The following is a 16,023-nucleotide window of genomic DNA, read 5'->3' as shown; positions in this document are numbered from 1 at the left end:
GACAATCTAAACGGAAGGAGGTTCTCAGCCTACGGGATTTGCCCTGTCCTGGAAGAGTAAAGCAGCCCTGCTTGGATGCAACTGCAGCTGACAGGACAAGAAAAGGATGAAAACATCTACATTTGCTGTCTCTGAATGAGCAGAGCAAGATGCTAACAGGCCTTACACAACAGCAGATTACAGCTCAGCTTCTGTTATTTCAGCTGAAGCTAGATTAAGGGCCAAACACACTAAAAGTCACAGATTTTGTGGTAAGGCAAAGAGAAATTTATTATCCTATTGACTGCAAAACAACTGCAGTAGGAAAGCCCTCGTTCAGCTGCTTTACCATGCACCTCTTGGAGCATGGACACCAGACCTGTAGCAAAGTCATGGCAGTATTAAGCAAAACTGACTTTGGAATAATACAAAAAGAATTCCTCCAGCTGAGGAACAGAACATGAGCTGAATGACTAGAGAACCACAGCTGTGTAAAAGTAGGTCTGGGACAACAAAGTGATGTTGTAAACTCTGAAACTTAACATTCCTACTTCAACAGATGTTCAGCTGCTGTACACCTGTAAATCAAATACAAGACGCAATAAGACATCTGGGGCATGTCTCCCTCTGTTTTGTCCCCATCCAGGAACCATGGTTCCCATCTTCAACCTGTGGCCTTTAGACACTACCACAGTATAAACTAATCATAGCCAGGGGCTCACATGCTGTCAAGAGATGGAGACTAATCTTTTTTAAAGAGCAGAAAAATTCAATCACAGAATCACAGAATGGTTTGGGTTGTAAGAGACCTTAAAGATCACCTCATTCCACCCCCCCTGCCCTGGGCAGGAACACCTCCCACCAGACCAGGTTGCTCCAAGCCCCGTCCAACCTGGCCTTGAACCCCTCCAGGGATGGGGCAGCCACAGCTTCTCTGGGCAACCTGGGCCAGGGGCTCACCGCCCTCACAGCAAAGAATTTCTTCCTCAGATCCCATCTAAATCTCCCCTCTTTCAGTTTAAAAACATTCCCTCACATCCCATGGCTCCCGTCCCTGCTCCAGAGTCCCTCCCCAGCTTTCCTGGAGCCCCTTTAGGGACTGGAAGGCCAGTAACTTCAAGTCTGTCTCTCAAGGACTGTCTGCAATTACTTTTGTGGCATTTGTTGCATACACCTCCTACAACTGTCCACAGTTTTATACTGACTATTAAAAGATAAACTGAAGCTCCTAAGACCAAATAATTTCCCTATGAGTGAATACCATATCCGGAAAGTAAATCTGGAAAGCAAACCTGGGGCCTGTGTCTCCAAAGACACTTCTCTGATGATGAACCAATGTTCCTCCCAAGGAACTTCAGAAGATAAACTGTATATAACATACTGGTTTTGCTAGAGCAGTAGATTTTTGGGCATGCTCAAGCTATCCATCTGCCAAACGTTGACCACAGGATTCGGCTGTTCTGGTGAGATCACAGAGGCTTCAAAATTACAGATCCCTCTGCAAAGTCCCCTATCTGCACCCCGGAATCTCTGATTTTTTCATAATATTTGAATTTCTTATCTACAATCTGAAAACAATTAAGACTGAACGCTGACCTGCTAAAGAAACAGTATGCCAACTCTAAGGGCGATTCTCAATTTCAGTTAAAATCCCTGTTCGGGAAGATAACCATCCTGAGGTGCTCGATGACACTGTAGCAGGAAATCATAAGGTCTTTTATACATCAGCTCTTGATAATAAATATAGAAAAAGACATTCTTCAAAGAGAAGTTTGTGGCATGCAGCTGCAGCTCCCTGTTTCATAGATAGCTGGGCTGTAACTGCCAGCTTTTCACCAGCCTTCAGCTCAGTTTCCAAAGGTATCTGCCAAAACATCATGGAGAGCTGACAGACTCTCTGTGAAAGGGCATCCGATAATAGGCAGGGCTTTTTTCTTCTCCTCTCAGCTATTGTAATTTATTTTGATATACTGTTAACACACAGCAGAAAGGAAAGAAATCCATTCTAGAGGACCAGACTACTGAAAACCATCCATGGAAACTCAGCAGAGTGCTGGATGCAATGGAGTTTGTCGGACAAGGAAGTGGGCAGCAAAATAATTCACTGCCCGCAGACAGAGAACAAGTTGAGTGGTAACTTCTGTGATTTACATTGACCTGGAAATAGAAGGTCCTCAGCAGTGGCAGGGTCGAAGGCTAGTCCCAAGCTCCTGTGCGTGCCTGGGTCTGTACAGGGGACCACATCCTGAAGTCAAAAGCCAGAGATGCCCCACGACCTTCTGCAAGATGCCAGGTGCAAGTTTGGCTCCAATATTGCATGTTTCAATACTAATTGCCAAAACACTTTGCTAATCCCAGCCTGAACATGCACACACAGAAAGGCACAGGGTGGGGTGGTCTTTCCCTGGCTCAGACACAAGATTCTGGGTTTAATTTTCTCACAATGAGAAAGAGAAGGCAACCCAACCTGGCTGGCACCATCTCTTCCCAGCTCAGTCCCGTTTGTGTCCTCCAGGAAGCATGTTTGGTCAGGTCAAGTTAAAAATGCCATCGATCGGCTGAGGTGGTGAACAACATGATCTCCAACTGACAACAAGTGTCTCTTCACAGGCACTGGCGAGGCTGCCCACGGGGGAAGCTTGATGTCCTGCTGCAGGGAGCAGTCTCCATTTAATGGCTGGCTACGGAGCAACTGTGGGCTTCTTGCCACAGGGAGCTGAATCTCCTGGCTTATCCATGATAGATGTGCTCCCTGCCCTGCTTGCGGTCATTTTTCTGCTGTTCCCTTAATAAACTGGAGGAAGGCTCTCAGATCAGCTGCCAATCCTCCTTCTGCCCATTGCTCATCATGTGGGACGCGCTTGCTTGGAAAGCCACGTTCCAAACCAGTCTCCCCAGGTTGTGCTTTACGCCAGGTTTGTGGCCAGTTTGCCTGAAGACAGAAGGGCATGAACCCACCACCTGAGTGTGATTCCTACGTACTTTGCAGAAGATGGCCCCAGGGACTGATGTGGTTTTGCTCATGTTCCCCCCCATTTCTTGGCTACAGTGGTGGGATGGTGCACAACTGCTGCAGGCATCAGTATGGTTTCCATGACCTCCCACTCTCCTCCCACCCAGCTATTCAGAGGGCTATAAAAGAAAAAAAAAAAAAAAGCCATCCAGACTCTGCTGAGAAATGGACGGTCGCGTCTGAAGTCGATTAAATAATTCAGAGCGGATTGAAATGCCCTATTGCATAATGGAATCTTTCTGCAAAGCCGTGAAGCAGTTTCCACATCCCAATGATCCTATTTTCAAGTCAATACAATTAAGTGCCAGAATATGCAATATTTGGAATTAATCTGGAATCAGAATGCAAGTGATCTTTAGCACACACACTGCAAGACACCATCAAAATCATTAGATATTATCCAGGATGAACATAAAATGATTCATTGGGATGCAGCGGGCTCTGGCTTGACAACCCTCCATTGATATGAAATGTCTAACAAGTGTTTAATGAGAAAAGGGACTCAACATACCTAACCCTCAATCTTTGCATAATCTATTCATGGCGTGTTATAGATGCGGGTATGAAAAAAAATGACCCTTAAACTTCTCTCTTCCCCTGTATTAATGAGTCTACTGCAAGTGTGGATTACTAATGACGGGGGGAGGCAGTAAATTCCATCCTGGAGCTGATTCACTGCATGTTTTGTAGCTGCGTTGGGCCAATGCTGGTTGCGACAGATGTAATGCAAGGCCCCAAAATAACAAATTAAGGGTGTGAACCAGCACTTTGGGAAAGAAACTGGAACACAAGGCTGAGAGCCAAGTGACAGGGAACCTGCCACGACAGCAGGGAACCAGGACAGTGCTGGAGAGAGGAATCAGGATCCTCAATCTGCTAATGATGATTAAATTAATAAACCACTTTCCTCCCATTCATCTCTGGATCATATTTACGTGCCAACAGACCAGTGAAACTGCTGGTTCCTGAGCTGATGCTTGTAAAAGGGGCTCAGTGCAGGGTCTCCCAAAGGACCAGTGGTGTGTGGAAAAGGGGAATGCGTGCAACCCGCGTACAAGAGGAGGAGGTGGTGTCAGCCAGTACCTGATCCCAGATTACCACTTGTGGCACCACCTTTAGTCTGTATGAAAAGCTTGCAGCATGCTGAATATCATCAATCCACTGAGGTGTCTGCATAAAGATTAGTTTGCGTACAAATATATCATTTATAAAATACAGAGCCTGTCACAGGTATTCTTCAGCTCGCAGAAAAACCAATGACGGTGGGCAGAATGTGCAAATGAGGGAACACAATGGATGGTAGATCAAGACATTTCAGCAAGGAAATGCCCTCATCCTCATATTGACACGGGATGTCCCACAGCCCTGCCATCATTGACAAGCTTTCCTAAGAGTCACGCAAACATGAACTTGGCAATGCTGTCTTGGGCAAACATAGACTTAGCCATGAGTCATTTACTCTGAGCTTCCTCTCTCCATGCAGAGGGAAGGCATCACCTTCCAGTGGGAGCAGCAGCGACACAGTGCTGGGAGAGCTCTGGAGCTCCCCGGGGAGAAGGTGGAGCCACCTCAGCTGGCTGAGACGCCGAAGCAGCTCAGGAAGGCCTTGGTTGCTAAGTATGATCTAGAGCTGCATTTGTCCTCTTTCATCTTCGCCTTTGCACGAGGTTCTCTTATAAGCAAACACAAACGTTAACCTGTCAAATAAAGCAAGCTGCTGCTTTACTCTTGAAACTCGTCGTGCAATAAGCCTGAGCGACCCTATCGACTCAGACCCTCTGTCTCCCGGTACCGGCCCAGGGGGTGACTGTGGGAGCTCGGTGCGCTCCCCAGAGGGGTCTGAATCTCCAGGAGGCTGCAGGGCACTACCACCAGGGTGAAGGTCTGGCCATGGACTGGCAGCGCAAGGTGCCAGGTCAGCGATGGGGCAGCTCCCACTGACAGCCAGGCAAGTGGGAAGGAGCCATGAGACTCAGCTGGTGCCTCAAGCCTGTCAGCTCCCTCCTGTCCTGACGTCACCTTGTCTCCTCCAGCTCCCAAACCTCAAACCCATGTGGGAGACATCTTCCACTGCTGTGGCACCATGGGATACATGGTCTGTCTGTCCTCCAAACAACTCACGCACATGCGCATGGCCTGGGAGAGAAAGGTGATCATTGCTAAGGTGGGGCTAGGTCACGAACAATTTGCTCCTTTTGAATATGCACAAAAAAGCTGATTTGAGGGAGACGTTGTCAACCGTGAAAAAGCAAGAAATCATCCACGGATGCCGTGCATCATTTCGGGTTACAGGGAGTGGGATATTCATCAGGAGATATCAAAGGGAGAGGCTGTCTCTGGGGAATGTGATGTCTAGTTGGGTGTAAGGTCCTGCTAAAGGACTTTTACCACGTTCCCACACACCAGGCACCTGTGCTCAACCAAAACCAGCTTAGGCTGGACAGCTGTACCTCACACGAAGGGCTGAACCATCAAAAGAGTGCCCTGAGCCACTTTGCAGATGCATGGGGTGCAACCATACTGCAGGAGAGCGAGAACAGAGGCGCAGGCAGGCAAATCCCACATTCAGGCTGTAAACCTTGCCATATCCGCGCCAAATATCACAAGATAAAATGTGACTGTGGGTAGCTTTTGTTGCTCAGTCACCAGGCTGGCTTCTCGACACCAACGTCGTTTTCACATTGCCCACACTGCAGGATGCGGCTGCAGCTCCGCAGAGATGCCAGCAGAAATGTAGTCAGGCTTTAACAGCCTCATCACACTGTCTTGGAGACATGGCTCTTTTTTTCTTTTTTTTTTTTTTTTGTTTTCCTGCCCACTGGCACTGCTGGAGAACAGCCTAGGTGCAAATTTTAGTGGGATGCTTGAAGACAAGAGACTCCTGCAGATGTCCTAACTCAGAGCCCATCTCCCAGTGAATCCAGGAACAGCAAAGGTTTGCAGCCTTGAACCAAAAGTGAGAGGTTCCATTTCTGAGAGTGTCACTGGGCAGGCTGTGAGGATGCTTGGCTCTTCCTGAGTTTTCCCCTCATGCTTTTCAGGTTGCAGCCCTGCCTGTGCACCTCCTCAAGGATCTCACGTAACCTTACAAGAAACTAGCAGACTGTAGGAAAAATGCTGGTTTTCCCTATGAGATGACCCTGCAGTAGTCTGAAATCCCATATTCCTCCTGCCTCTCTGTTCTCTGACCCCTAGTGCTCAGTTCAACTGTGAAATTATGCTTTTCCAGCAAAAAACTCACTGTCTTTAATACCGTTGCAGTTACCAGGCAAACAAAGAAGTTGTTTACTGATGAAGTGAGTTTATCATCTGCTCCACAGAATTTCTACTGCTGTCACAGACTGGTGAAACACAAAGAACCCAATTCCATTCAGAAACTGTTTTCAAGTTCTGACGCTGGTAGTAAAAAACTAAAACAAAAATCACATTTTTACCAGAAAACTCAACAATCATGACCTGGAGTAGGTAATCTGGAGTAGGTAATCTGCTCCTCGAGACTTGCCCGCTTGCTGTGGTTGCGTACCCACGCGGGCGCTCGCTCCACGTTGCGGCTGTGTGAGTTCCTCCCCCAGCCTGCGGAACCGAGCGGAGCCCAGCACGGCCCCGGCAGGACAGCGGGTACGGTCCATGCGAGGGCAGTCTCAACCCCGGACATCTGAGAGCAGCAAGAACAGGGTGAAGAAGCTGCTTTTTAAATTAGGTTAGTGCACAGCGGGATGCGATAGCTCCCATCCTCAGTGCTCCTACTTGTTTCACTGGAGCACTGAACTCTCACAGCAGCCACCACAGCGATGGAGCAGCTACCCTGATGGCTAGGAGACCTAGTTCCCATGGCTCCCCTCTTGCCGGAGAAGGTTCCCAGTGCCCACCCAATGAAGACTCATTTACAGGTGCCGGTGCCTCCCAGGTATCTCTACGTGGAATTGAAGGTGGCTACCTGAGAATAAAATGTCTGACTTCTAGCTACCTAAGGTTAGATGAGACTGGCCCTGCAGTGTGTCTCACCATGGAGAATCTCTATGGCCTAAAGACTTTGGATTCATTCCTAGATCATCATGACAGACTGACAGTGAAGTCTTTTACCATGGTTTGAAGAACACGCTATGTAGTGATTTTATAGACTTAAATGCCAGGCAGTGATGCATTGCCCAATGGAGTGTCATATAAGAATCATAAATCACAACCTTGCAGGAGCCTGTGGATGTCAGACATGTGAATATGCTGATTTGGTATCCATGGTAGTTTGGCATGTCTCACATCTTTGTCTTCTGCCCAAAATAGATTAGCTCTTAAAAATTACTCAGCACTTGGAGTCCTGCCACAGCACAGAAGACAGTTGAGAAAACACCAAAAATGTGTCTCCCAGTGCAAAGAAATATTGAGATAAACTTCATTGGCTTTGTTCAGTCTAAAAGCAGAACCCTCTTCCATGGTGGCGTAACAACAAGGCAGGGCGAGGTTATTTGGCTAAAAGTAGTTGAGGTGGAGATTTTAACACATGCACTGGAACTGAAATAGGACAAAATCTGAGCATGGAGCTGCTCAGCTAAAGCAGCAGACTGTAACCCTTGCTGGAGCACTCATCTCTCCTGTCTACGTGTACAAGTGGGCTGCCAGTTCAAACTGAACACAGGACATCTATCGTGTAATATTTCCAGAAATAATCAAACGATATAGGGCACAATCCTAATGGAAGAGTCCCTAAGTGATTTGTTACATCCGAAGTCCCTGCTTTCACAGCACAAATAGGCAACCAAATCGTATCGCAGACAAAGACAAACCCACGCGTTTGCACAAGCAAACAGGGCAGTTTGCCTGCAGACTGTGTGGAGATGTTAATCGCTTGCACCAGTCACAAGTGGGAGTGTGAATTTACCATTAAGAAGTTAGACATTAACATTATGGTACTGTTCAAATAAAGCTGAAATTTACAGGTAGCTGAAAAGTAAATTCAAAGGCAAATCCATTCTTTTATGTCCATAAACAGCCAAGATAGTTGAATTTCTTCAGATAATAAAAGCCTTTTATCCTCTTTGGAAAGCACCACCCTATCTGATGGCTGTCGGAAAAAGTGATGTGCCAAGAGCCTGGGCTCCCACTGCCCAGTCTCCCACCTTCCCAGGGATAGCAAATGTGCTCTGTGGGGCTTCCAGCAAAGCCAGTGGAAAAGGTCTGAAAATCACTGGCCCTTTCACAGAAGAACAGAGCCCCTGAGAATTCTCAGTTAAAGAAGAAAAGCAGGTTTTATTCTTATCTGGGAGGGAACTGGGAAAAGTGTATTGTACAGAAAACTGCTGGGAGATAATTCAAATGTCTGAGACAAAGGGGCAGGGTTTACGGCCCTGCCCTGGGCTATCCATGTGCTTGACGAAGGCTATCAGGACACACCACACCTCTACTGGGGCACACTTTCTATCTCACCCTAAATATGCTGTCAGGCCTGATGTGATACCACAGGACTGCAAAACTCCTTTTGGATGGGGAGGAGAAAGGGAGACCTTGTGTGAAATGCCATCCACGGGTCCTTCCTCGAACCATTTCAGTTCCCAGCCCACCTGAAGGTCCGTGGAGGTTTCCTCTGCTTCCCTTCAATGGTGCAGTGCCCGGCTGGAATTGCAGGGTATTGTATTACAAGTCCCACGGGTGCTGCCTCAGCCTCAGTAAACTTTATTTAAGCACACACAGACATACACAGACAATATACATATATTTGTTTCTTCTCTGACAGTTCTACAGGACCAACACTGCTTTGGATGACACTCGTGGAGAATTTGAAAAAGTGCAGGAAATGTACGAAAAAATAAAGGTCTTTTAATAATTTGTGAGTCATGGTCATCCACAGAAAACAACACAGGTGCATTCAACCAGGCAAGCACATGGACACATCTCCACATACAGTACATTGTGGCTATATAGGTATCTCCACATACATTGTGTCTATAGAAATGTACAACAGTCTCCGAAGTCGGCAGGACACAGAACCAGACGAGTACTGGCATGGCGCGCGCTCGCACCCCCAGTGTCGCGACCCACTGCCAGTGCACCAGCACGACTCGGTCAGGGTGTGGGCGCCAACAGAAAGATGCTCCAAACACAGTCTCACTGTGCACTATAAAAACTCACCAAATACGCAACGACGTCATAAAACAAACATTCATCGGGGGGGTTTTGGTGACCCAGCTGCTTTGAGTCGGATCTCACAGCTTTTGCGTCACCACAACTCCTGGGATATATGGTACTTATCTAATATAGCTACAACTGTCTCTCAACATATATTTTATATACAGTACATATACACAGAACGTACACAGAGCAGTATATGTATATTTTTGTGTTTTCATGTTTGTACATTATATCACATTATATGAACACATAAAATATATGTTTTAGGACCTAAAAAGAAATAATTTTATAAAATATTCATAATACCCCCCCAAAAAAAAGCCCAGAAGTCAAACGAAAGAAATCCAGACACGCACTCTTGAAGTGTTAACTGCCTGCCCTTGGACAGCATTACACTCCTTCCCCTTCCCCTTATAAATACAGCAGCACAATGGTGGTTTGCAACCATGCACCCAGGAAAACACAAAGCAGTATAAATTGTTGATCCGCAAAGTCAGAGTGGAGCCTGGAGTCTGTCTGTCCGACTCTACACTCTCCCTCCGTCTCCCTCACTAGGATTTAAAAGGTTCTGCCAGGAGCACAGTATTTTACCCACAGCAGTAATTTGCTAGACTAAATCTACTGACTGCAGTCCAATACTGTTATCTCATAGCACTTAGAACCCAGCTTCTGAGTTATAGCTTTTTTTTTTTTATTTAAAACAATCTTTTTATTTAGCAAAAAATTGTTTCCACTGTACCCTTCGTGTGTCCTCTTCCTAATGTGACAAACCCGGAGGAGATGAAATTATGGAGATCTGGCCCTCCACTTCGATAAATATCCTTTCCATAGTGACCTGCCAAGGAAAAGAAAACAGAGAAACTTTTATTCAGTGCATATGTATGTGTGTGTGCGCATGTCACGCTGTCACCCTCATATGAGTACCAAGGCCCCACCACACTGTTACATTATTAATGGCAAGCAGAGGGTATAACAGAACATAATAGCTGTAGAATCACAGAATGGTTTGGGTTGGAAGGGACCATAAAGACCATCAAGTTCCACCCCCTACCACGGGCAGGGACACCTCCCACTAGACCAGGTTGCTCAAAGATGTTGCTATAGCAGCATCAAAGTCTTACTGCTTTATTGGCAAAGATCCACAAAGAAGAACAATTGCGTATTTTGATAACTGCCAAGGAACGAACAGATTCTGATAGGGGAACCATGAACATGCCAAACCAAACACCCCAGTCTCCGGGGAATTTGATGATCAGTGGCTCAGATTCAGGTTTGCGAGGAGCAGCTCTCCCAAAGAACTGGTCTCACTCAAACCCTCAAGACTAAGGAGCTAAAGGAAATCAGAAAAGATATAGCTTTGATTCTTCCCGATTGCAGCCAGACCCCTGACAGCATTCATGTCCCATTGGTAGAGATTTTGTCTCGGCACAAAAGCAAAGGTGCAAATATCACTCTTGTCCAGGCTGGACCCGAGTCCCCGTGAACAGCACGACAGCAAACTTTGTCTTTAGCTTTGATTTGCTCTGGTCCTTGAATGGCATCCCTGGAGAGTTTCTCTAGTGCAATAGTTTTCTGCAGAACACTTCATAGGAGCTTTCTCAGTCTATGACAACCGAGTAGGTTCAGGAGACACCCAGCTTTTTAATATTTTAATACATTAATAAAGAAAAAGGCCTTCTGCCTCCCTGTTACCATGCAAAGCTCTGAAATGAGGACACAGATAATTTTTCAGATACTCTTTATTATCTCCTCCCTTTTTCATGTTGTTAATTTTTCTATTCCTTTTATTTTAGAAAGAGGCAAAGATAAGATAGGTGCGGGGGGGAGGGAGCACGGCAGCCTCAGGGGCCGGGAATGCAGCTCCCTCCCCGTTCAGTCTACATCTTCTCCGTGCCTTTCTGCACAAGCCCCAGCTGCTTCCCTCTGCGTCTGAGACACGGTGGCTGGAAGTCCATCAGGGCAGGTGGTCCCGTGCCCGGCGCTCAAGCAGGAGGACAAGGGGTAACAGGCACAAACTTGACCATAGGAAGTCCCTCTTTGCTGTGAGGGTGGCAGAGCCCTGGCACAGTCTGCCCCGAGAGGTGGTGGAGTCTCCGTCTCTGGAGACATCCCAAACCCGCCTGGAGGCGTTCCTGTGCCACCTGCTCTGGGTGACCCTGCTCTGGCAGGGGGTTGGACTGGGTGATCTCCAGAGGTCCCTTCCAACCCTATGATTCTATGATTCTGTGATTCTAGGAGAGCCAGAAAGCTAGGAAGAAATGGGGAGGGCATCAGGGATCCAGGTGGGAACGCAGCCCGTGGCCGCGCTCTGGCTGGCTCGCGTTGCCTCTGACCGATGCTACAGCCCTTTACTATTTTTCAAACACTGAGAGCAAATGCTGTTTGTTCTCATACACTCTCAGGCTCTCTGGCAACACTGTGAAAACTAATAGAACAGAGGCTTTGAAATCTCATCAGTCTGCAAACTTCTCCTCTTTCCTTTTTAGCCAGTCATCCTCACCCCAGCATCCCGGCAGCTACTACTGATTTTCCAGGCCATTACTCCCATCACCAGAGTCCAACCTACATATGAGTGAGCTGAGGGTAAGCACCCTGCCAATTGGGTCTATGTTGTCCCACAACGTCCCACTCTTCTGCCCTGCCATGGATCTGAGCAGGCTCCAAACCCCACTCCCCATTCAGGGAGGACACCAGCGACCGCCCGGCCAGGAGAGCCTAGCACGGACTGCCATCGCCTGAGTGTGCTGGAGATCCTCAGAGGGGGCTCACATATGGCAGGCAGAAGATGCTGAGACTTCTGACAAATGTTTATTCCTATCTAATAGAAAAAGCAGCCCACTCCCTTCCCTCACATATTTTTTTTCTGGTCAAGGTCAGTCAAGTGCTCCTTGTAAACGTCTCAAAACACATATAAAGTGTTTCTACAGGTTTCGGAGTGTTAGCAGCAAGACAGTTTTCTTCTTACAGTTATAGTAATGCGAGGTGGTAGCAAAAACCTTCAAATGTGGAGGCATCCACACATAATTTGGCTGAGAAGAGAGTTTCCAGAAAAAAGAAAAAAGGATTTTCTGCTTCCACAGGAAAGATCATGGGCTCTCGCGCTCTTCTTGCTACCTAGCTCTTGCAAGCTCTGGCTGCTGTGTTCCTGGAAAAGGGTGGCAGACCTTTGCCTCTGAGTCCCTGGAAGACATTCTTGCTTCATGAGATATTTGTTCCTGTCCTGAGAAGCCTGCAGAGACGGTGTGTGGCTGCAGCGCCTGATTTGCGTTCTTTTTCTCCATCACTTTTCTGAAGTGTCCTGCATTTTTTTCTTTCCAGTAAGCCAGTTTTTGCTCATATACCATCAATTTCTGTGCTCTCAGGGCCAGCTACTCTAGTGACTGACACTCTATCAGTGCCATAAATTTACTGTTTTAAACAAGGATAAAAGAAATACACAAATATGTGCTATTACCTCTAGCTGAAATCAACTGTCTTTTACACGTCCCTTTGGAGGATCTGTTCAAGACAGAGATCAAGAAGGGGAAGTATATAAAAAAAAGAGCAAACATTTACTGGCAGATTGAAGATCGTTCATCAGCCATTTGCTCTCTGAACCTTCCTCTGCCCCTTCTTATGGTACATGTAGTTAAATTAAAACATTCCTGTGGTAACAACCCATTAGCATTTGAACAGGCGTTAAGTTTTCCCATGAGAAACTTGAATTTGTAGGCTTCAAGTAGAATGAGTTTTGCCTTTTTACTGATACATTATAGGATGCTACGTTTGTTTTATATGTTTTTTTATTCCTGCTCACTTGTGATTATTTCTCTTGGTTTTGCGGTGTAAAAATACTGGTACAAAGCTTTGACTTTTAGAAGCGCCTTGGGGGGCTGCTGGTGGGCCAAGCTCAGGTGCTGTTATTCAAACAGACTTTTCCATAATCACTTCTTGACCGGGATGTTTCACGCTGGCGGCGAATGCTCTCTTGGACCTTGCCAAAATGCCTGACCCTAGTTAGCCCCAGCAGAGAGGATGGAGCGTAGGCAGACAAGGCTGCAGAGCAGTGGAAGCAGAGACAGGGCTCTGCCAGACCAGAAAACATCCCTCTCTCATTCTCCTCCCTCCTACCTTTGGCTATGTGTGCTCTCACCCAGCTGCTGGGAGTCCTTCCACAGGCGGTGGAGAGGGACCGGCCCTGCCAAAACGGGGTTCAACCACGAGCTGAGCTGCCAATGGAGATGCCTGACCTATGGGCTACATAGGAGCCCCTGGAACTCATCCAAGGTGTTCACTTTTAGTAGGCTGAGGCTGAGTGTTTCCCCCTGCCCTACAGCGAGAGAGCTAAAAATGGCCTAAAACCAAGTGTAAATGGGCTGTTTTTCATTTTGCTTCAGACTTTTGGGATTTTTATCGCCGATCAACACCCAACCAAACCAACCCTGCCATTCCAGGCAGAAAGGGCCTCTCTTTGAGACCACATGAGGCTCCCCTGAGCCCTTCCTGGTGCTGGGGGCTGCACCAGCCCCGGCGCGGTGTGTGTCCCCTCACAGGGCTGCCCTGCAGGGACAGGGGGGAGGCACACAGCTCTCCCAAAACCCCAAGCACACAACAAAATGGAGATCTCTGGGCGAGATTGGCTGTGTCGATGAGGTGGGGACAGTTTGATGGCCATGTTCTACCTGCGGCCTAAGGCATTATTCACATTGCTCTCCCTCCTCCCCCATAGAATTTATAGAATCACAGAATGGCTGAGGTTGGAAGGGACCTTTAAGATCATCGAGTCCAACCATCAACTCAACACTGCCAAAACCACCACTAAATCATGTCCCTCAGCACCACGTCTGCCTGTCTTTTAAATACCTCCAGGGATGGTGATTCCACCACTTCCCCAGGCAGCCTGTTCCAATGCTTGATAACCCTTTTGGTGACAAATTTTTTCTTAATATCCAATCTAAACCTACTTTGGCGTAACTTGAGGACACTTCCTCTTGTTCTAAATCTTGATCTCCATGTGAGATCAGAGCAAAGCTGCCTTCTGGTGTTATATTACCCTGGGAACGCACACAAGAAATTTCACGGGTGCAACCATCAGGGAGCTGAAATCCAGGACCCAAAAGCAACACCTGAGACTTAGAAGTCAGGTTGAGCAAGAGCAGTAGATCCATGTTGTAAGCAAGGGCAGCACAGCCTGGCATACTCATGTCCCCAGGCTCCCAGCACACACTTTCCCGCTTTTACAGCTCCCACTTTGGGCGAAATTAGCTGCTGTCTGCCAGTTTTACATATCCAGGTGTCCTACCCGGCCAACTCTCCCCACAGCTTGCTGGTTGCTGCAGAAGATCACAACCAGTGTCACAGAATCACAGAATGGTGGTGGTGGGAAGGGACCTCTGGAGATCACCCAGTCCAACCCCCTGCCAGAGCAGGGTCACCCAGAGCAGGTGGCACAGGAACGCCTCCAGGCGGGTTTGAGATGTCTCCAGAGACGGAGACTCCACCACCTCTCGGGGCAGCCTGTGCCAGGGCTCTGTCACCCTCACAGCAAAGAAGTTCCTCCTCCTGTTGAGGTGGAACTCCCTATGGTCAAGTTTGTGCCCGTTACCCCTTGTCCTGTCCCTGGGCACCACTGAAAAGAGCCTGGCCCCATCCTCCTGACACCTCCCCTTTCAGTATTGATAAGCGTTGATAAGATCCCCCCTCAGGCGTCTTTTTTCCAGCCTGAAGAGACCCAAATCCCTCAGCCTTTCTTCATCAGAGAGGTGTTCCAGTCCCCTCATCATCTTGGTAGCCCTTTGCTGTCCCCTCTCCAGCAGTTCCCTGTCCTTCTGGAACCGGCGAGCCCAGAACTGGACACAGGTCATCACTGGACCACCGGCCAGCCGGGCAGCAGCGTGGCTGTGTCCCCTCCTCGTCGGGGGCTGACGCTGCCCGTGAAGCTCGGGGACGTCTGTGCACGAAAGGCGCGATACGGGAGCCAGACTGGATTGCCACGGAGTCTCACATCACGCGCTACATCCAAAGCGAAGCCACCACCCAGCTACCTGATCTCATGGCATGGAACTTGCTATCTTTTAATACTGCATTTTTCTAGAGATTTTGCATCTCTAAGCTCTATTTATCATGGTTAGAATAAAATTTAAAATGTGGCTTGCAAGCACTGTATCTGACTCCCTGGAAGAAGCTTTTCCTGCTCTCTCACTCTCTCCCTGTTCCCAATCACACTCATCCCCCGGTGCTCTAATGCTTGTAAACCCTCAGACGCACACAAGCTCACAGGCTTTTTCATTAAAAAAAATGAACTGGGCTCCAGCAAGGCTCTGTGTCACTAAAGCAAATGAAGACTAACACTTACACAACTTAAAATTTCCAGAAGAAATTGAAACAAGGTGAAACATGACTTTTTTCCCCCTCTCCTTTGGTTATGAGGCACCGCAAAGGCAGAGAGCAGCTGAGTGTTTTGCCTGCCACACAACAAAGGCATATTCTTTAGGGCATACAGCTCAAAGAGGGAACATTTCATTACAATGGCATCCTGCATAACACACATATGGAACAAACTCAGTCACAAACAGCAATTACAACCCCAGCTCTGATTTAACAGAATTATTAGAGCTGAACTAAAATGCCGTTATCCACCTCACGGAAACGTTATTACCGAGTACGGATTACATCACCCCGAGAAGGGCAGACAGGGACTGCCGTGGACAGCCTTCTGCATGACACACTCTGGGATTCTGGCCTCATCCCTGTCACAAATTTCCTCGGAAAAAAACCTTACACCCAGAGAGGAGTCCCCACATCCAAACTCATTGCATTATTACTCACAAACATTATTCTCAGACAGACCTTTGTGGGAAAAAAAATAAAAACCCATTTTAGGGGGGATAAAAACCCCCACGAGTCTACCTGGCTCTGATGCTGCTCAT

The 16,023-nt window shown here is 47.6% G+C and overlaps 1 protein-coding gene across 3 annotated transcripts in view; it reads right to left on the bottom strand.

Annotated features, from left to right (window-relative positions):
* SHISA6 (shisa family member 6) overlaps positions 1 to 16,023 on the bottom strand; it is a 272,716-nt gene that overhangs the window by 200,774 nt on the left and 55,919 nt on the right. For all 3 annotated transcript variants that reach the window (XM_063352309.1, XM_063352310.1, XM_063352311.1), the window contains exon 3: positions 9,855 to 9,950. In XM_063352309.1, coding sequence (XP_063208379.1) covers positions 9,855 to 9,950 — 96 coding nt within the window. The remainder of the gene's footprint in view (positions 1 to 9,854; positions 9,951 to 16,023) is intronic.

This window comes from Chroicocephalus ridibundus, chromosome 14 (assembly GCF_963924245.1).
Source record: "Chroicocephalus ridibundus chromosome 14, bChrRid1.1, whole genome shotgun sequence".
NCBI classification, from domain to species: domain Eukaryota; kingdom Metazoa; phylum Chordata; class Aves; order Charadriiformes; family Laridae; genus Chroicocephalus; species Chroicocephalus ridibundus.
The sequence above is the reverse complement of the archived record's forward strand: the minus strand, read 5'-3'. Positions and strand labels throughout refer to the sequence as shown.